The sequence below is a fragment of the Oxyura jamaicensis genome, chromosome 3 (assembly GCF_011077185.1).
Source record: "Oxyura jamaicensis isolate SHBP4307 breed ruddy duck chromosome 3, BPBGC_Ojam_1.0, whole genome shotgun sequence".
Taxonomy (NCBI): domain Eukaryota; kingdom Metazoa; phylum Chordata; class Aves; order Anseriformes; family Anatidae; genus Oxyura; species Oxyura jamaicensis.
In genome coordinates this window covers 7,289,651-7,311,762 of record NC_048895.1, presented here as the reverse complement: position 1 = coordinate 7,311,762, position 22,112 = coordinate 7,289,651, and the positions used below count along the sequence as shown (strand labels likewise).

At 36.6% G+C, this 22,112-nt stretch overlaps 1 protein-coding gene across 1 annotated transcript in view; it reads left to right on the top strand.

The window, feature by feature from the left end:
- TASP1 (taspase 1) overlaps window positions 1-21,393 on the top strand; it is an 86,484-nt gene extending 65,091 nt beyond the window's left edge. Inside the window, 3 exon segments of the mRNA XM_035321903.1 lie at window positions 5,914-6,024; window positions 9,431-9,504; window positions 19,902-21,393. Of these exon segments, the coding sequence (XP_035177794.1) occupies window positions 5,914-6,024; window positions 9,431-9,504; window positions 19,902-19,994 (278 nt within the window). The 3' untranslated portion in view covers window positions 19,995-21,393.
- Window positions 21,394-22,112: the final 719 nt, after the last annotated feature.

The following is a 22,112-nucleotide window of genomic DNA, read 5'->3' as shown; positions in this document are numbered from 1 at the left end:
TGTAGTATTACTGTAGGCAACTGATTTTTACTGCCGCTATTTAGAAGCTGATTCCCCACAACTTAGTAGTGTAAATTGGAGGCATATTCCGTATTGTTGCTGGTTTGCACTGAGATGGTTTAGCTGAAGTTGCTGATGAAATCAATTGGAATGGATGAGGGAGCAGTCACGCAATTCATTTCTGATGACTCTGTGGAAGGCAACCTCCAGCAGAAGTGGTGTGTGTGGGGAGATTATGAACCGTCCTGATGGTTTTACAAGTGACTATGTGTTTGTGTCGTTATTTGTTATTTGTGTTTGGAGGTGAGACGAAGGGTTGTGTTCTTGTTTCAGATGTTTTTTCTTATTTCCAGAAGAATGTTCAGTCTGCAGTTTATCATAAAATGGTGTTGAAAATTAGAAATTGGCTCTGGTTTATGCTTAAAGAAAAGAGAGGAGAGAGAAGTTTTCAGTAACTCATCTGAAAATACTAAATCCCGGTAATTTATTGAATTGAAACTCTGTTTTGGCTCAACTTCTATTGCTACAGCTATGTATGATGGCTAGCTGCAACAAGAAAATCAACATAGTCTCATCATTTTCATCGTTGTGCTGTAGTATATTGGTCAATGTGCTGCAAATGAGGATAGCCTGTAGGTTCTGGGTTTATGAGAGCTAAAGTTAAAACTGTACTTCAACATACTTTTATCTCACACACAGCTATTGAATTAATCCTCTTTTTAAACTATTTGAAATGACAATAGAGTGGCAGTTTGCTTCAGCAAATGCTAAATTCATACATTTAATTTTATAAATTTTGAGTGTGTAGCATGGAATTCATAGTTTTTGAATCTTGTAAACTGTAATGAAGCTTCCATGGTAGATAGTCACTGAAGGACATAAATTGGTTTGGAGAAACACTTGTTTATATGTTTAAGGTAGTACAACAGGGAAAATGTATAAAGTAAAAAAGGAGATATGCACTTGCAGAACTGGGATTTTCATGACTGTAGTTCTGCATGTATAGGTAGAATCATAGAATATCCCAAGTTGGAAGGGACCAATAAGGATCATCATGTCCAACTCCTCACACCGCACAGGTCTACCCAAAAGTTTAGACCACGTGACTAAGAGCACAGTCCAATCTCTTCTTATATTCAGACAGGCTCAGTGACTACTTCACTGGGGAGCCTGTTCCTGTGTGCAACCACCCTGTCGGTGAAGAACCTCTTCCTGATGTCTAGTCTAAACTTCCCCTGCCTCAGCTTAACCCTGTTCCTGCGGGTCCTATCACTGGTGTTTATGGAGAATAGGTCACCTGCCTCTCCATTCCCCCTCACAAGGAAGTTGTAGACCGTGATGAGGTCTCCCCTCAACCTCCTCTTCTCCAGGCTGAACAGGCCCAGTGACCTCAGCCGCTCCTCGTACGTCTTCCCTTCCAGGCCCTTCACCATCTTCGTCACCCTCCTCTGGCCACTCTGCAACAGTTTCATGTCCTTTTTGTACTGTGGTGTCCAGAACTGCACACAGTGCTCGAGGTGAGGCCGCACCAGCACAGGGTAGAGCAGGACGATCACTTCCCTCGACCAACTAGCAATGCCATGCTTGATGCACCCCAGGATACAGTTGGTCCTTCTGGCTGCCAGGGCACACTGCTGGCTCTTATTCAACTTGCTGTCAACCACGACCCCCAGATCCCTCTCTGCGGGGCTGCTCTCCAGCGTCTTGTTGCCCAGTCTGTACGTGTAGTCAGGGTTGCCCCATCCCAGGTGCAGGACCCAGCACTTGCTCTTGTTAAACTTCATGTGGCTGGTGATCGCCCAGCTCTCCAACCTGCCCAGATCTCTCTGCAAGGCCTTTCCACCCTCAGCCAAGTCCACAACTCCTCCAAGTTTGGTGTCATCTGCAAATTTGCTCAAAACACCTTCTAGTCCTACATCTAAATCGTTTATAAAAACATTGGACTGGCCCTAAAATGGAGCCTTGGGAGCCATGGAGCCTCCTGGTGACCATCTGCCAGCCTGATGTGGCCCCGTTTACCACAACCCTTTGAGCCCTGCCCGTCAGCCAATTGCTCACCCATCGTATGATGTTTTTGTTTAGCTGTATGCTGGACATTTTGTCCAGTTGGATCCTATGGGAAACCGTGACAAAAGCCTTGCTGAAATGCAAAAAGATCACATCAGCTGGTTTCCCTTGATCAACTAGACGGGTGATGTTATCATAAAAGGAAATCAAATTTTCTAGGCAGGACCTACCCCTCATGAACCCATGTTGGCTGGGACCAATGACTGCATTGTCCCCCAGGTGTGCTTCAATAACTTCAAGAATCGTCTTCTGCGTAATTTTACCGGGCACTGACATGAGACTGAGAAGCCTGTAATTGCTAGGGTCTTCTTTTTACCCTTCTTGAAAACTGGCACAACATTTGCCAGCTTCCAGTCTACCGGGACCTCTCCAGATTCCCAAGATCATTGAAAAATAATTGAGAGAGGTCCCAAGATGACGTCAGCCAGCTCTTTAAGCATCCTGGGATAAATCCCATCCGGGCCCATGGACTTGTATGGATCCAGGTGGAGCAGCAAATCCTGCACACGTTCAGGGTCGGTTGGGAGTTTGTCATTCCCACTGTCATGGTCCTCCAGCTCAGGGCACCCTGAGTCCCGTAGCCCATCATCAGTGTTGAAGACAGAGGCGAAGAAGGCATTAAACGTCTCTGCTTTGCCTATGTCATTGTCTGTGAGGAGACCTTCCCCATCAAGTAGTGGACCTATGTTTGCTTTGGTTCTCCTTTTTCTGTTCACATATCTAAAAAAAACTTTTTTATTGTTTCCCACAGAGAGCATTTATTTGGACAAAATTGTAGGCCTACAAATTTGTCTTATGTGCTTAAAGCTCAAGTTCCAAATTATTTTTAAATCCTGTTTTTAAAAAAATAATAAAACACATGCTTTGACTGATTACTTTTCTCCTTCTGTACTCCACTGAAGAAAATAAATTAACACAGCTTAGGGAGAAAACAAAAAACAACAACAAAAAACTTCTAGTTGCAATGACTTTGACCATAGCATGGCTTATAGCCTAAAGAATTTAAGCAATTGATTGTAAGTTTAGGTCTGCAAACCAAGTTCATGTTAAGACATTGTATTAGAAGTAGACGATTTTCTGAAGTAAAGATTAAAGGACACGTTTCCTATGAAGAAAATCACTTATTTTCTTCATTTACTTGCAGAAATCAAAACATGTACTTAACCAGAATTTGGTTAATGCAATGAAAGTATGTAAAATATAAAATACATTTGACATCTTGGAAATCGTAGAATAAACAATTTTGATTTGGGTGGAAAAACTCTTCACAACTTCTTAGGCCTTGTGTTTGTATTTTAGTCAACCCTGTTTTCCTGTTTTGTTATCTATTATATTATGATTGGCTGCATTCCTGGTTCACAGGGATGTGGTTGCAGTTGACGAGCAATGCCATAGCACGTAGCAATAGTTCTTGTGCAAAGTGAGTGGCACTTAAGTGACAATATCTATGATTGTATTAGGTCCCATTAGACGTAGCTGTTTATTAGGCATAGTACTTTTGTTATCTTCCTGCTATTTGGACATCTGTTGTAATGACCATCTTGTATCACTTCCGAATAAGGCATCTCTTATGTTGAGAATGAATGTGGTAAGACTTAAAGTTTTCCCTACAGAAAAGCTTGAAGTTGGTTCTTATTGTTTTTGACAATTTGCATTAATGTAGTAATTTGAATCATAGGAATAGCTGTGGGCAAATTGAAGGGGGCTGATGAGTAGATTTGCTTTGAAGTTCTTGTGGCCAGCAAAGCCTTTTACAGTGTCTGTACATTAGCCATAGTATACTAATTTATGTAAAAGAAAATAATTGAAAAGAAATAAATGAAATGCTTTTTACAATTGTATATTCAAGTTTAAATTGCAGTTTATTACAAATGTGTAACTATGGTCTAATTGGGTTTAAGTGCAAGAACTTGGTTAATTTTGTGGCTCAAGGCATTTTAAATCGTATATAAATCATGCCATTCTTTTCACAAACTATAGGAATCTCATTTCAAATTAATAGCCAAAAAAAAGAATACTTAGACTTGATTCAGCTAACTTTAAAAGTTTTCCAGCTTCTGATAGAAGATTTTTTTCTAGCATATGTCTTAAATTAACAATAGAAAAGCCACTTTAAAAAGTAGGAGATTTTTTGGCTTTTCTGCTAATATCTGTAAAACAGCAAGAAAGACTATAGCAGCTTGATCATGTCTTTCTACAAAGTGATTTAAATTGGGAAAAATGTGTCCCATTCTAAAAGTGACTCAGATTTGCTTGATTCTTTATTTTTGTGGCCATCTTTATATTAATTACACTACAGAAGGAACTAAATATTGAGACTGTTTAACTTGACACTCCATTTTTCTTTATTATATCTTCTTTGGTCCAAGAACAAATGGTTTTGTACTGGAATGTAATTTCCAATTTTTATTTACTCTTTTTTCATTTTTTATTTACTTTTTTTTTTTTTTTTCACTTTTTGCTTACTGGTATATTGTGCCATGATTCATTTTCTTGGAATCACTGTATTTCTCCACAAGTCATTTTAAAAAACTGAAGTTTGAATATGTAAAGCAAAATTCAAAGTGCTACTAAGTGTTTTTGGGAATTGTAGTTTGAATCCGGAATGATACTGAAGACAAAGGAAGCATGTAACAAATGAATCATAGTATCTGTATGTTCACTACAATCTGAGAGAAGGACTTGTGGTCATTGACAAGTAGTCAACTTCCCAGACGTAACTTTTGAGATGTGAAACCTTGTTTGTATCTTTGCCTGCTACGGGTGAGGACCTCGGAGCATCACACTCAGTATCTGTGATTTTGACAGTGACACCTTAAAGGCCTACAATTTGCTATCACAAATACATTTCTAAAGATCATTAATGAATAATGCCACTGAGAATTAAAAACTAAAGAGGATAAAGAGCATAGGAATAGAGAAATTAAACAAGTTTGGGAGATATTCATCAGAATTAATAGAAGGTTTCAAAAGCTCAACAGCTGAGCTTAATTTCTAGTTCTGCAAAGTGTGCCTCAGACTGTGTTGAATCCTACACAAAAAAATAGTTTCTTTGCTCTTCAGTTGTCTGTGCAACAGCAAAATATAGTGAAAATTTGTGATCTCTATTATATTGATTTGCCTGAAGAACAATGTTCATGCAGTCTGTTTAATGCCAGTTTTGTCAGGGGGCTTCAGGGAGGCTTACTAGGTCTTATAGAGCAGTCTTAAGTTGGAGTGTTTCATGGCTTAGGCTGACCATCTTTTGCTTGCTGTCTCCTCTTCTGTGAGTGGTATTTGATCTGCTATTAATGTACTGAAAACTTGTGACTCATGCTAAAATCAGACTGAGTTCTAAATTTCAGGTTTGAGAAGTTTAGATATCTATTTCCTGCAGAAAAAAAAAATGTAGCAGAAGCACAAAAAGTTAGTAGCATATAAATTTTTTCTAATTCAGAGTTTTGGATTATTTCCTTCCACAGATAAGAAAGGGTGTAAAGTGCTTGGGAAGTGGTGAGCAATCGCTACTTGTGCTTTAACTACTTTTCTCTTGCTTCAGTTTGGCGTTTTCTGTTCTGTTTTGAATAATGAATTTTCAAGCTTCCATTTTAAAACTGCCATGGGAATTTTCAGTGTTATCTTTGTTATTTATGCAATACAAGACAAGCTTTCATGAACCATCAAATCTATTTAGAAAGCTACTCATGAGAAACACTAGAAAAATAAAACTGATGCTTTAGTAAAGGCTCTGGTTGACCTGACTGTCTTTTCAACCCTTACTGATCAAATTAAAGAGGAATGTCAAATAACAAAATATCCAAGAAACTAATCCTACTGCAAATAATTCTCCACAACAATTTTGCCCAGGTTCACCTTTTCTAGCCAATGAAGATGGTGTACTCGGAGGTGTGATAGTTCTTCGGTCTTGCAGGTGTTCAGCAGAGACTGAATCATCACAGGAAAAGCCAACTTTACTCGGTGAGAAATTGTACTCATTTTTACTTTAGGTTGGTACTAACTCAAGGTAATAGCTGAATTAAAAATTCTCATTGCATGTTTACCATTGTTTAAAAGCCACAAGTTAATACAGTTGCACAAGGTAAGGTGTGTGTTACCATTCATCGTTATTCTTGTATTATGCCTTGCTGGTTGGAGTTATGAGACTTGGTGTACATGAGATATTGTGTACTACTTTGTCACTCACCTTGAGCCTGATTGTATTGCTCCCCAGTCATTTACTCTAGGAAGTAATCCTGCTCAATATAGTTAATACCATTAGCGATTATCAATTCAACAATGCTTCATGTGTTTAATCAACATTTCTGTAGGAGTTTCATGTACACTTATTTTGCTATTACAAAGAACCACAGATTCACAAGGTGAATTCTCACAATTCAGATGATGGTTCTTGGGTAATACTGATGAACAGCAAAGGGATTTTGGAAGTCTTGGATGGGAAAAGGATTTAGAAATAGCTTTTTAATGTTATATTTTTGGAGTTATTACTTGAATAATGTGTCATTTTGAAGTAGACTATTAAATAGCATTTGACAATCATCCTACTATTGTCTTTCAACTATTTGAAAGCCAAGATGGTCTCATGCTGACTCCTGAAGCAGGACATGGAGTTGCTAAAAATACAGAGAATGTTGCAAGTTTGATTTACAATTTTAAAATTTAAGAATGGAATAATTGTGACATTATTGATCTAGTGGAAAGTATCCCAGCACATAAATTTTACCACTAAAAAGGAGTTAAGAAAATGAAAATACAAGTTTGATTAAACAAGAACAAATAAGATCAGCTTAGCCGTAAATTTCTTACGTTTGGAAATGAGAGTAATATTTTCTATTCATTTAATATTTGACTTACATGTAAGAAAACATGTACCTAGTAAAGAAGATTTTCCTCAAAAATATACAAAGAAAATTCCCCGTGCATTGTAAGTAGAGTTGATTGTTCTTTTTCTTTCCACTGAAATAAGATTCTTGCATCACAGCTTATTCTAAACATATTTTTTTCTTTAGTGCAGCAATTTCCTGCCTTATAATATAAGTTGAGTTAATCTGTATTTGAGCATATGTAGTATTTGTGTTGTTTGGATTGAAGATAAGTTGTGTGATACTGAACAATTTGGTGGATAGAACAATAAAATCATTTGTCTCTATTACAGGGATGATCTTTTTATATTTTTGAAACTATTGAAACAATTTGCAAGAAAGTGATTTATTAAATAGTTGAAAATGTTGGAAATACCCTCAGAGCAAGTATGAAATTTAGGTTTTTTATTGTAATTCCATTACTTTTATTGGTTAGCAATAATCACATTGCATACTAGTAGTATGGTACTTTTGGTGGACAACATAGAAGCAAAAAAAAATCTTAAAAACTTTAAAAAAAAAATATGCCTAGAGTTAACAAAGACAAAGAAGTATTTTGAGGGTATTTGACCCGAACTGTTACTCAAGTTCTCAAAATTAAAAGATAAAATAAATTTTGTCTGAAAAAAAATGCTTTCATTGACTGTTGAACCCTTAGGGTGTTAGGGAGGGGTAGGCCTCATCAAACGCAGTTACATTGCACTGAATATGTGTCACTGAAAGGTTTTGACTAACCTTTGGCAGTATCAGTCACGAATCTATTACATGGGAGCAAATCGCATACCAAAATGAAGTTCATTTTTCTTTTATGGTGATACCTACACATCTGTCAGAATCTTCCAGTCTGCTGGGATTGTCCAAACTTTGATCTTCTGCTAAGGGTTAATTGCTATGCAAGATGAAATGGTTCAAAGGATAAGCATAGTCGGCATGCTGTGACCTTCGTCAGTCATATTAAAGGACCGTGAGGAATAACAACAGAGGAGTTTTAAAAATAATCTAAACATGCTTTTTACAATATGTGAAAGTCTTTCAGTAATAAAATATGTGAAAACAGCTTTTCATAGCATCATATTTAATTCTTTTAAGACTGCTCCTGTAATCCAAGAGAATAATTTGTACTTTGGTGCAATTTTTAACCCTTTACAACCCTTTATACCCTAAATTCTGATTAACAACTCTTTCCATCATCCAAATTTTGTACTTCACGACAGGAAAGGAAAATGTCTCTGAATAAAGCAAGAAAAATACTTTCTGGCAATTTATAAAGCTTCATTAGATGAGAAATAATACGAATAATGTGCTCTTCGTGTGAATTTTGTAGGAGTGTATGTATGCATCAGGGAATTAAAGATCACTACAAATGGCTGTTTAAGACTGATAAATCAGGCCAATTTTCAGAACATCACTGCTTGATTAACATGCTATAACAGTACACGTTACCAGAGTTTAGTTTTCTAAATCACTATCACTACAAACACAAAACTGTTGGTCTGTAACGTTTGTATTCTAAGTTACCTGTGAATATGCGGTACCACGGAGCTGATGCTGTATATAGCTGGTGCTAGAGGTCAAGGTGATCAGATTTGAAAGTGCATTGATGTGGAGGTCACAGTTAAAATAGGCAAATTTCTTCTCATCTTTCTTCTCTTGCCTTTGGTGTTTCATGCTCCTCACTCTCTCCCCAAAGAGAAGGGGGGATAGTAGCTGCTCTTGATATCATTCAGTATACTTTCAGGATCGGGTCTTGCTCTGAGTTTGCCAGGCATCTCTCTTGCTTATTGTGCAGGATTATTCTGGCTCCATCCAGCATCTCTCCTGCTGCTTCTGCAGGATTATTTCTCTTTCACCAGACCTCTTTGTGTGTCTTCATTTCTGTCTTGCAGATTTTACTAATTCTGCCTGTTTTCCTGTCTCCATTATACCACAAATCTCTGTTTACCCCTGCGTGGTTGCATGTTATATATGTATGTACGCTCATTTCTGTGGAAAAAAAATGCTTGATGCAGTTTATTTTTGGATAGTCTTACAATTCTACAGAATCTCTGTACAGCATCTGAGCTTATGCTATTGTAGTGGTCTTGTGTCTGAGTTCAAGGCATTCAAACACAATTTATATCTGCTTCTGCTTTATGGGTGGAACCAGCCTCTGCTTTAGAAGTCAATTGTATATTTTAACTGCATTTAAAACTTATGTATTTCTTGCCTTGGAGGCTTCTTATCGTTGAAGTAACTTTCTTATCCTGGGTATTAGTTCTGCAGTGTGTGACTGCAAATAGTGCAGGAAATCTTGTTGTTTGGTTGGTAGCTGTTTCTTTTGAGATTAAATTATTCTGGTAAGTAGTTTTTCTTCTTTGAGATTTATAAGACCCTGCTCATTTCTTTCTCCTTTCTCAAACTTTATTTTAAGGCAAGTTTGTTTCTCAAGATTCCAGTCTTGTTAAAATACATCTTATATTTTAAAAAATATGCATTTTTATGACTTCTTGCATTTTCCTTTATAGTGGAATTTCTGTGGAGCCATACAACAGAGAGCATGTGTGTAGGATATATGTCTGCACAGGATGGCAAAGCTAAGGTAAGCCATGAGGAATAGGTTGTAATACAGTAGAATGGGTGCAGAAGTTAAGGAGAATTTATATAACGAAATACATAAAAATTCTATCTGGAAGGGAAAAAGTAACGTGTGCAGAAGAAATTAAATATATTTATTAATGAGGCCTTTCTGATTCTCCTTCCTTAATTGCAACAGTTAACAAACATATGCTAACATATGTGTTATGTCAGGAAAAGGCGTCACAAACATATTGTCATTCCTTTTGCTGTCAGTAATTTTATTTCAATAATTTTATCCAGCTTGATTCCGTTACACTCTTTATCCAGGGAGGTACACTATTTTTGTGTGGGTGTGTCTTCCTTCAGATAACAGAATTGCAACATCATCGAGGAAGAAGGAAGGGGATATAAAACAAACATTGAGCTAGTTCCTAGAACAGCCTCCTTTATATATAATCCGGATATTAACATCCATGTTTTCAGTTTCTTGGGGACTATTAACTTTTTTTTTTTTTGCATGAGAGAAATAATATGTTAAAATTGAGTTTAGCAGTGGGAACCAGAAAAGTCTTTAATGTCAAATAGTAGAGGTCAACCAAGAAGGCTGAGAGCCACCTATGCTTAGGCGAATACAGTACTGAAGGGAGAAGGCAGGTACTGCGATGGAGGGGAGAGGACTGTAAAAACAAAAATTCTTCTCTGTCAGTTATTTTTTTTTTTGGTGGTGGGGGGAGAGGGTGCAGGGGCAGACTGTATTTCTTTTGTGAGAGAAATATTAAAAAAAAATACAAAAGAAGGAAATTGACGTCAGATAATTTTACACACCAAAAGTGGTGTAACATGCTGGTTGGAGCATTGGGAACAGATGTGCTACTTTGAGGAGAAAAATGTATAGAAAAAAATACAAGAATGCCCCAGCAGGAGAAGGAAGATAAAGAGCTGGGGAAGGTAATGCTGGTAGAGTTGTCAGTGAAGTACTCTCTTTCAAGGCATATGTCAAGTTCCTTCCAGCTGAGTATGGAACAGAACAAGTTTTTACTTGTTTTCTTAATATTTATTTTAGATTTTATTAGAAAAGGATCCAAGCTCAAACTAAAAGCTCAGACTGAACTAAGTAAAAGTCACTCAAGCTCAGCTGTGGATGTGCTAGTATTAATTGGTTAATGCAGAAGTCATTGTGTTCACAGTGAAAGAAGGAGGATTTCTAGAATGCACAATATTAAATTATTACAGTGCGCGCACCTGCTTCTTGCTTACATTATAGTGCTCAAAAGCTGTGTCTAAGGAAATATTCTGTTTCTTCCTGGTAGTGTCTGTCTAATTAATGAATAAATGCTAAATATGAAATCTGTCTGGTAATGAGTACTAGCATGACAGTGCCATGCCCAGAGATGTTTTCTTTCTCACAGTTGCAACATTTGACATCTGGTGTGCATTGTTTTCATACTGCTGGTAAATGCTCCAGCTGGTAATCTCAATTGCGCTGACAGACACAGCTGCTCCTCTTGGTTCACTTTTAAATTATGTTTTTGACCTTCATTGAAGAGTTAATCCCCCTCCCTTTCTTCCTCCTTTGAGTCTGTGGCCACAAATGCTTTCCAGAGAAAAACCACAAATGCTTTTGCTGCTGACTTCTATTGATCAAAAAAAGTCTTCTGTCATAAAAGCTGGAATTTTATTCTGCTACAACTAGGGCTAAGTTATAGATGGAAAACTGAGCTTGAAATAGAACACAATGTATTGTACGTTAAAAAAAATACATATTTTTTGTTTAATAGAATAACTGCTTTGGAACAGTTAATTTTGAGTGCTTGCCATGAAAAAAAATAAGGGTATGAGAATTCATAAAAGTATAAAATATCACTTGTTTATGAGTACCATAACAAAATCATCAGGCAGCAGCTTGTAGGGAAACATGTTGCTTTCCTGTTTATCTAGGGTGGTAAAGAGCTTCAGTTTTTATTTCTTTCATCAGTTTAGGACTTGAGTTTTATTCTTAAACCAAGGAATTGTCACGGTGGCTGATTTGGGGCTGTTTCAATTTAATGAACATGAAAGCAGATATTGTCACAGCAAGGCTTTTAGAAAGTGAGAAGGTTTTTAGTGTCTAGTGTTATGAATTAGACTACTATTAGAATCATAATTATATAAACGGGGACGTACTTAAGAAAAAAGGTCCTGCTTTATAATCTTGGTGTGTTTCTTTTTGTATTGGAGGCCAATGCATTTCATAATAGTATCTAGCAAATGGTGGTCATGAATTTACTGCTAAGAGGTAGCAGAGGCCTTTCTTACAAGGTAGACACTGCACTCTGACCAGCTGGATACCAGCTCACCTACAGAAACTGGTATGCTTGAGAGGCAGAAACATACACAACCCATTAACTAGCAAAAACTTCTTAAAAGACAAGGGAGGCAGGAAAAGCGGGATCAGAGGCTTGAAACGGTTTGTACATCCTGACCTGCTGGTGCCTCTGGCTTTTAGCGCTGTGAGCTCTCCAAGTACTGATCTGGAGGCAGCCTTGCAACAGGAGTTTATTTCCTTCCAATTTAGAAACGGCTGGGTTCTGCAGCCGGCCGTTCACCTCCAAACAAGACTGCTTGTATGCTCACTTGCCAGCCTGAATGCACGAAATGGCTGAGCCTGCAAGAGCTGTAGAACAGTTTTGCTCTGTGACTAATAATTGTTTGATTTCAACCATGCTTTCTGGAAAGGTGTCTGGTCCTTTTTGCTGGAAACCGGTTTTCTGGAGAAGTCATTGCTTCCTGTTGAAACGTTGGTTTAAAATGTTGGTTGAAATTTAACAGTAGTGTGAAGGCTTGCCAGATGAACTAAGTTCACACCTGACTGCTGATGCACTCATCTCCGGTTGTGTGTCCTGCTACTTGACTTTAGCTCTCCCTCAGAGTGAAAGTATTTCAGCTCCTCTAGCACTGATAGCAAGAGTAATGTCATCTTTGCTACCTGCATAGTATCTGTGTCTGACCTCCTTCTGGTTCCTAGGCCCTGGAACCCTTACATCACTGCCACAAGTACCTCATCAAAGCACAGTCTTGCTGGTTCAGCATTGTACCCTCTCAACACTAGCAGTTTCATAATCACTCAGCCCCAGTGTTTGTCACACACTGGATGTGGAAGGAAACAAACTTTGACTTTTTAAAATATACTTCTTGGAACTAACCTATACCACCCATTGCTACAACTTAGGCAGACACTCTCAGCTATAATGAGCTTAAGGGATGGATATATTCTATTTTACCAGTTGCCATTACATTAGAGATGCAAATGGTGAACAGGAGGGAAAGGAGGTTTGCGGATACAAATTAACCGACTCCTCTGAGCTGCTGCATAGTCTTTGTAACTTGTTCTTTGCCTGCTTTCACCAGCTGAGAACGCTGCAAAGGAAAAGTTCTTCAATCTCAGGTGACAATATAACATATGCGGGCAATGTAGACACCCATATAAACTGTATCTCTTGAAGGTTCTGGTTAGGGGTGGGCAGCCTTTCTTTGATTTAACACTGTATACTTTTGCATAATCTAACAGGAGCCCTTTTAACCCTGGCATGGTCTGTAGTGTATTTGCTCATGTGGGGCCCACAGCATTTTGTGCCCACAAAGTAGAAGTGGATGGAATGTGCCACAGCAGTTCTTTTTTCATGGATGCCCCCAATTTCTTATATCATCTTAGTGATTTAGAGTAGTTGCTGGTGGATGATATTTTTGCTTGAAAATAGGGACTTCCTCACTGTGTTCTCAGTAGTGTTTCAAGACCAGGAGCTTTTGTTCAAGTGAAAAATCCAGTCTCAATACCAACAATATGCTGTTCTAGTCCTATGTTATCCATAATTATTTGAAATAATTTGTCAGCTCAGTATGGTTCTTAGTAGGGATATGATGAGTTAATATATGATCTGTGTATAATTGTTGCTTACTTTTGCAACTATTGCAAATACTGCAGTGCTTTTGAGATACTGTTGTAGTTCAACTTTTCACATTTCATTTTTTTTCTAATAGCTAGATGAGCTAGACAACAAGTTTCTAAAAATCTAGCTGTAATATTGAATTTAGTCCAGATTGAGTTGCCAGTTTAAATCTCTCTTTGGCATATATTCAGTTCGTGAATTAGTGAGCTCTATGTTATAGTAGGTTTTAACATTGCAAAACTATGTATGCCATTCTTTCCATTTTCTAATGAACCAAATTCACGTTGCTTTGCAAGATGGGGGGAACTGTAGAGGAGAGTGTTGTATGTTGCTGTGTTTGGAAACATGCATTAGCAGCAACTGCAGTCTGCACCAAATGTGGTTGTAATACGCAAACAGAAACCTAATCTTTGACAGCTAATTTCATGTTCCAGCACGAAAAAACATAGTGGATGGGGAGACCATTTCCAATTCAATCTTCCTGTTGAGATTAAGCATTATAATCAGATTTATTTGACTTTACTAACACTGTAAAATTTAGAAAAAACACTTCCTTCTATGTTTAAAGTAATATTTATGACAAACACCAAATGTAGTGATTGTTGTCAAGTTTTCTGATGATAAGCTGTGTTTTACTTGTGAATAAAAGATTTGTGAAAGCCCTATGTGAGGAGAAGGGCAGCCGTCCAGTGCTCATTGGGTGAAGAAATACATCTTGGAAGAAACCAAATATTAATTTGAAAATTAGTGGAAAAATTTAACAAACCTGTTTAGTTAAGAGAAATACTAAGTCAAATAATTTAGTCATTCATTTCAGGCTACAGAGACGGTCTTTTAGCTTCATAAGACAGGAGAAATATATGTCACTGTTACCCCTTTTTTTTTCTTTAATCTGCACTCTTGTCTGGAGACTGGGGAATCATGCAGAAATTCTTACTTTAAAATAACTCTGTGCATACAGTAGAGCATCCAGTTCTCTCATAAAAATAAGGTATTTATACTTGCTGGAAATAACCTTCAGTACTGAGATACCAGTTAAAATATTTGGCTTACAGACCTTCATGGAAATTACGGGCTTTGAGATGGGAAGATAAGTTCAATTTATTGGGTTGAGTTCTTGCATAAAGCCAGAAGTTCTGGAACTTTCCTCATATTTGGCTGTTACATCTTAGAGCAGAATAGAGGACAGTATATATCTAGATATGCAAATATAAATATAAGGACCTGACCTAGCACCTGCAATTCAGAATAGTAAAGATCACATTTTTAAATATATGGCAGTATTCTAAAATACCTCTACAATTGCCTGGAGTGGTGAGCTGAACAGATGATGGGTTGGTACATAGATTTAGATTAAGTATGTGTATGCATGATACAAAGAGTTTAAAACACTTTAGTTTTCAACTGTCTTAAAATTTCATTTGTTTCTAATGCATTATACTAAACTTTTTTGGTGCACCGATTGTGTATAATAATATATTTAACCCACAGAATGAATTTGAGCTTGGAGAACTGTTAGCTTCCTAAGCAACCTGTGTGTAGAACCATTATAATGAGTGCCTCAGAGCCAGAAGCATGCCATCAGTATGACTGTCTTGCCCACAGGGACAATCCTTCTGGAGCACCCCCCCAATACATATATATATTTTTTTTCTGCCAAGAGAGAGTTGTGTATGGGATATTGTGATAACAGCAGTTGCCAGTATTTTTCAGGGCATCCTCTCCTGTCATATGGCAGGCATACATTCAGACTGGGATGGAGGAGACGGAGCAGCAGAGGATGGCTGTTGCCACCAGAACGGGCTGTTACTGCCTAGAGAAGAGATCGAGAATAGGTCCAGATGGTTTTCATGGTGGAAGTGCGTACCCAGCTAGAAAGCTTGTAGGTATCTGAGTGATTCTGAGTTTCTAACAAATATATGGGTTTGGTACTCCTTTTGTTTAAGGAGTAAGGTGGTAGAGAGCAATTTAATTAAGTACATTATGTCCTCAGCCTCTGTCTCATTATATTTCATCTCAATAGTGTAATGAATGGAAAAAGTTTGTTTTATACATTATTCTGTCTAAAGCACATCCGGAGCATGTAATAAGAAAGCTAAACACATGAAGTACTCCCTTGACTTGCTTAAGAACTGAATGTGCTGCCATCTGGTAGTTGTGCTCTGTTCTCTTGGCAGTATTTGATTGACTTCAGTTTTCTCATGCAGTGCTGTCTGTCTTTTGGCTTAGACATTATATTAATTCTACACTGTATCTATGCTTTTAATGAAAAAAATGAAGCTATTGTGACAAACTCGTACTTTTATGTGAATAAAAGGAAGACTAAAAAAAAATAAGTTTTTGATATTAGTTGGCCCCCAAAGTTGTTTCAGAAACTTTATCTGAGAGACATGAGGTAAAGAAAGTCTTGGCACAAGTTGTAGTATTTTAAAAATATACTAAAAATACGTAACAAAAAAATAATCAAATGTTTTTGATGAAAAGATGAAATCCCTGTAGCAGTTAATGCTTGTTCCAGGGCAGGATGACCAATTAGTTTTGGACTTGCAGGGGAGTGGGAAGCTTTCCAGTGCAGATCAAAAGGGACTGAGAGACAGTAAGCTTGGACAGTGTCTGGGGTTGTGGGAGTTAGTTGCTCCATGGCTTTGGTTTAGTTAGGAGGGAAAGAAGGATTAATTTTTGTTTTGTTACGTTTTTGATGACAAGTACACGCAGAGCAAGAATCAGTGTCTGAAGGCTGGCTAGCTTCGTTGTGCTCTATAGGCTGGGAGGGGGGAGCAAAATCAAGTACTTAATCTAACATTTATTTATTTTCTTTTTTAATAGTGGGCATGAGACTTTCCCTCTAAGCCACAGACAAAGATCTGCAGTGATGATGTGGTTTCTTAGTCCATTCTGTCAGAATCTGTGTTTCTGCTAGGTGTCACCAGACTTACTTTTTGCTAGGAAAACAAAAAAAAACTCAAAATATTCTTAGGGACAGTAAAATTTCTATTTGTAGAGCTAAAGATCTGGATAGCCCTGTCATTCTTGATTTACCTTTCCTTAGCCTACTGTTTCCTCAAGGGGAAGCTTCTGTGAAGCTTAGTGGAGGATTAATTCCAACCTTTTTTTTTTTTCTTTTCCTATTTGTATATTCCCAGGTGCAATTTCCCCTAGATGTAGGCTCATTCAAGTTTTAAAGCTGATGGACTAATCAAATTTAAAAAATTAAAAGATTTCCAGTTTTTTTTTTTTGTTGTTTTTTTTTAATATATTTTAAAATCTAAATCCAATCCACTGTACAATCTGGACTTAATATAAAATATGATGTCAAGGTAAAAAAATGTAGTAAACAGTACAACTAAGTTCTGTGGTTGCATTTTTAAAATCTTAAATATTCTTTGATGTTTGTTTTTATTTACTAGAGTTCATTCCTATGGCTAGGAACAAGGGAATAATATGGCAATATTATCCTTTGATATTACTTATTAGTAAACATATTTTAAATACTCTCCTCTTATATCTGTGTGGATTTTGTTCTACCTAAAGCAGACATTGGTGGAAGTAAGAAGCAGTAGTCAGTGTAAGACAAGATCTGTATTTGCTTCATCATACAAAGTGCAAATAAAGAGGATGCAAGTAAAGGATTTAAGAAAGGTTTTGTTAAAATGTGGTTTGGGTGTTTCTGTAAATAGAAATGTACGTGTGCTAGTAAGTAGTGTTGGTTTTGTTGTTGTCAGTTTGGTTTTGTTCCTTTTTTATGGAAAACTTGTTTTTTCTTTGTATACAAAATGTTTTTTTTTTTTTTTTAAATAGGAAATGTGTTTTGGACAGCTATTTAAGCATAGCTACTTGATGATGTATTGACAGATATTAAATATCTGTTTATCCTCTCTCTTGGTCTTTTTTCCTTCCCTTGCTCAAGATCTTACTAGGATATTATGCTCAGCTAACTTTCAAATAGCATGATCTATAAAATTTCAGGTGGATTCAATGAAGTCTCACGTTTTGCTCCTGCAATTATGTAAGTGTGTACTAGGCATTTAACTTTGGGTTGTGGGTTAAATCAATCCTATGCAAAAGATGAATTCATAATTCCAGTGAGAAATCTAATTCAAACAAAGAAAGTCTGTTGCATTTATAAGGAAAAAAGAGATTATAAAATTCATAATAATCATGATAGTGCTAATACTTCTTACATTTTGGTAATAAGCTTCCTCCCATATGCCTCTTGGAATCATCTTCAAGCCTCCATGCTTTTTATTGTCTTGCTGCTACGGTCTGCTAATAATTCTGACTGATCACTGTGTAAATGTCCTCATTTACAAATGATGTTTTATTGGCCCACAGGTTTCCTTTGATTTTAGTATCTCACTTTAGTATTTCAAGGGCATTCTTCCATTGAGGAAAGATTGGTACAGTGCCCTTCAAACAACGTTGTTTGTACACTGTCATCCTATCCTACTTTTCAGTTACAAAACTTAACAAACCTGGAAAAATGTCTTGGGTCTTTTGCTCTTAAAATCCCTTTTTTTCATGTGTTTTTTTTTTTTTTTTTTCATTTCTTTTTCTTTTTTTTCTTTTTTTATTTTTTTTTTCCTCTTTTTTCTTTCTCTCTCTCTCATTTTTTAAACTTAAGAAATAGCTTCTCAAAAAAATGTCAATAAGATTTGGGGGAAACTAAAAGATTTGAAAGGAATCTTTTCTTCTTGAAGTGGTAAATCACAGTTGTAACCAAAAGTGGTCTGAAAGTAGGAAGATGTTCATATGTCAAGCAGGAAGGCCAGAGATCAAAGTTTTTGTAGTAAAATGAAAACCTTTAAATGTTTTTAATTAAATCTCATTCCGTAATTTAACTGAAAACAAGACCACCTAAGAGCAGAATCCAGGATACCCTTATCAAGAAAGGAATTGAAAGAAGCTGCTTCTGAAATACAAAAAGTCTCTGTGATGCAATGAATTATGGTTACAGCCTCAAAAAACTTCCTGTTGAACTGATGGAAGTTACTCTTAGGGAACTTTCATCATAGAACCATGGAATGGTTTGGAAGGAATCCTTAACGATCATCTAGTCCAACCCCCTGGCAACCCATTGCCTCATTGCAAGTTACACGTTTTGCAGCACTTCAGTCTATTAAATGGGATAATGTACACACAAAAACTTAACAATGTAGTTGGCTGCACCTAAAGGAAGCTGTAATTTCTCATGCCAGCAATTTCATTGTTGTGAGCTTTATGTCATAGTAGGAGGCATTCAATAATTGTTTAAGCAATAAGTTGTTTGAGCTTTAACTTAATGAAAGTTGTTACTCGTGAGGAGAATGAAGTGCTTCTGCTTTGGTGGGAGGGGTGGCTAGGGAGTAGCCCTAGCTGGTGACGCTTTCTGCCTCAAGCCCAGGGAAATGCTGTTATCAGCGCCATTGCATTTGAGAGTTCCACTAAGGCTCTTTTCAGTGTTTTACCGGAATCCACTCAGCAGCTCTGAAACCTGGAAACAGCGAAGTCTGTAGAAACATGCTGCCGACTCTTTGCTGTTTTGGTTACACACTGATTTAGCTCTTGGCTCTATATGAAAGGAGTCAATATATCTGAAATGACTCTGCTGTAGCTCAAAATCAACAGCGTAGATGAAAATAGAAGCAGTTTCCACAGTCCAAAAACATGCACAGGAAGAAAGGTTGTCATTACTTTTAAGAATAAGTCAAAATTTTTAATAAGTGAATACTTTTGCCCATCAGTAACAAGATGTACCACAGAATAGAAAGTTTTTTTTAACAGATTTTTAGTGTAACTGAATTGCAGCAGTGTTGTAAGGTAAATTGCTATATGCACATGCATATATGCCCAGTTTATTGCTGCAATATCACAGAATCATCTAAAAGACCTGCTTTTAAAACTTAAAACTTCTCCATAGAAAGATGCTTGTTGACAGAAACACAGTGCTCTTTGAGTCCTTTTATTTGGCAATGGACAACAAATACTCTAGAGGAAGCTTTTCTGGTTTTTGTTTTTTTTTAGAGGGACCAGTAGGTCTTTTATGCAGAGGATTTTTTTTGGCGTTTTCGTCGTTGCAGTTTGCTTATGCTCTGAGGTGCAAGTTTATCTCTGTCAAATATGTTATTGTGTCTAGGGCTTCTGTAACATGTGTTTCTGTATGCAGTACTAAATTTCTTTGAATCTTCCAAAGGAGTAAGCTAAAAAAACATGGAAGACCACAGTTATTCTTCTTTTTTCTCTTATTTCTCTGTTCTTATATTTTCAATGATCTGGGTTATCCAGTCTACCTTTTCTACACATCTGTCATGGTCCTTCTCTTCATATGTTAAACATTAGCACAAATAAAACAAAAGAGAATCCGAGTTGTTTGCAACTTTTGAGGTTGCTTTGTAATTTGCCCTTCAGACTGCAGTAATTAAACAGATTAATTGTTTGATATTTACAAGCTTGCTCTGTGTCCTGTATACTTTTGCCTCTCTTCTTATTTGATAACACTCTCTTGGCTTCTCCACAGACTCACATTTCAAGACTTCCTCCTGGAGCTGTGGCAGGGCAGTCCGTGGCAATAGAAGGAGGGGTTTGCCGACTAGAGAGTCCAGAAAGCTAAACAGCTGATTCCTCACTTCATTGCAAAGAATGTGAATGACTTTTTGTACAATAAGTTTTTTTGTGTTTTAACAGATGTTGGAAATTCTACTCTTGTTTTATACCCCGTATTGCAACCATGTGCACCATAACTTGAGACAAGTGCTGCTGTAGTTTATGTTCTCACTCTGTGAATGGGGGTGTGTGCATGTTCATTTTTTCCGTAATAAAATAGGAGCTCTTCCCAGTTGTACAAAGATTATGTATGATTAATGATTGTGTTTTCATTGTTTTATGTTTGAGAAATATCCGAAAGTTCAAAAAAAAAATTAATTTAAAGATGTGGTCACAATTGTCATTCATGTTCTAAATTTAAAAGTAACAGGCCTTTGAAGTGGCTGTATAATTATGCAAAAATGATTATGGTTTCTAAGTTTCTCAGTGGTTTAAGGAAATCCAGTGATGGTTTAAACATGGGTTGTTTTTTTCCTCCCCAATAAGGAGGATTTTTTTTGTCAAAGAATGGTTTCAGTGAAACAAACTAAGGGAGAATTAAGGCTAAAATTGTTTAAAATAATCTTATAGGTCATATCTCTGTTCCCAAACTAAGATGTTAATAGCTTCAAGCTGTATGTATTACAAAAAGCTATATAAAGATAATGTATCGTAACGCAGTCTTTATGTATAATGGAATATTACAATGTAAATAAGAAAACAAAGTTTATGGAAAGATTCAATATTATTCTTCGCTTCTGTTTTAAATCTATTTTTGAGAGAGGTACAGAAATGAACATATTACTGGATGCGAAGTGCAATGTGTATTGAATGGATGCTGGGAGGTCTGATACTAGCTTTCTTATAGATAAAGCAACTTCCTAAAGTCCAGCCACAGCATGGGTATTTATATAACTGTGTGTAATATGTATGTACTGTGCATAAATTTACTGTAATTCTTTTTTATACCTTCAACAAAACTGCAGTATAAAACAATGTAATCTTTGTCTGCCTCATGAAGCATTGGCAGCTGAACTGTCTTTTGTCACCAGTTCTGATATGTTAGCCAGACGCCTGAGTTCTAGAAGTGAGTTCTGACATACAATCTTCCTTTCAGTACTTTTTTCTTCACAGCACTGGCAGCAATAGAAGACTTTTGTAATTAATTCATTGTCCTGATAAGTATGCCAAAGAGAAACTAAATTAGTTCATCTTTTTCCCTGGTGGATATTTGATAATTCTGTTTTCAGAAATAGTGGATGAATAGATATTCAGACTGTATTTGCTTAATCGGGCATTGTACTTGCCTCTTTTGTAATGTTGTGCCTGCCTATAACAGACATACTTGACTGATAAAATGGTTATATTGATTGTAGTACCAATCTTTCATGGATAAAAATCTTAATAAATTTTTTTTAATACCCAGAGTTCATTTTCACTTTTACGTTAAAGAATAAGTTGAGATACTGTCTTTTTTTTAATGTGAAATCAATATTGTCCTGTAGTTGAAGATATTTCTATAAATTCCTGCAAAAAAAATATGAAACAGGCTTTTCAGGTTGCAAAAACAAAAAGTGGAATGCATATCAGTCTGCATCCTCAGAGGATATACTTAGTCTAGTCTGGTGAAGTGAAGTAGAGCAATAGTGATTTGCACTAGCAGAGATCTTGGCAGTGAAGAGTACAACACTTCAGAAATGTTCTAACGAAGAAGCTGAGTTATCAGAGACAGTAAAATTTCTCTAAAATACAACAGTAAGTTACTGTATGGGCGCTGTACTATGTGGTGAGTGAAAAACAGAAATAATACTTATGGGTTTGCAACATTTTTATTTGGAAAAGTATTTGGAAAAGTAACAGTGTTAACCTTCCATTCTAAACATGCTTTTCAGTGTTGCCTTCACAGAAGCATTTGTATAAATTCACTCTTTCATGGAATAAACATGGCAGAAGGGCTTGTAAAATGACAAGTTCTTTCTTCCACTCACTTCCTTCATTTCTCTTTATGGAGAGCTATATTCCAGCTTATGATTTTTTCCCATATGCTGTCTCAAAATCTTATTTTTGTGTGTGTATATATACATATGTGTATATGGAAATCATAACCCAAGTGTCAGATGACATGTTTTGCTTCTCCTTTGCTTCC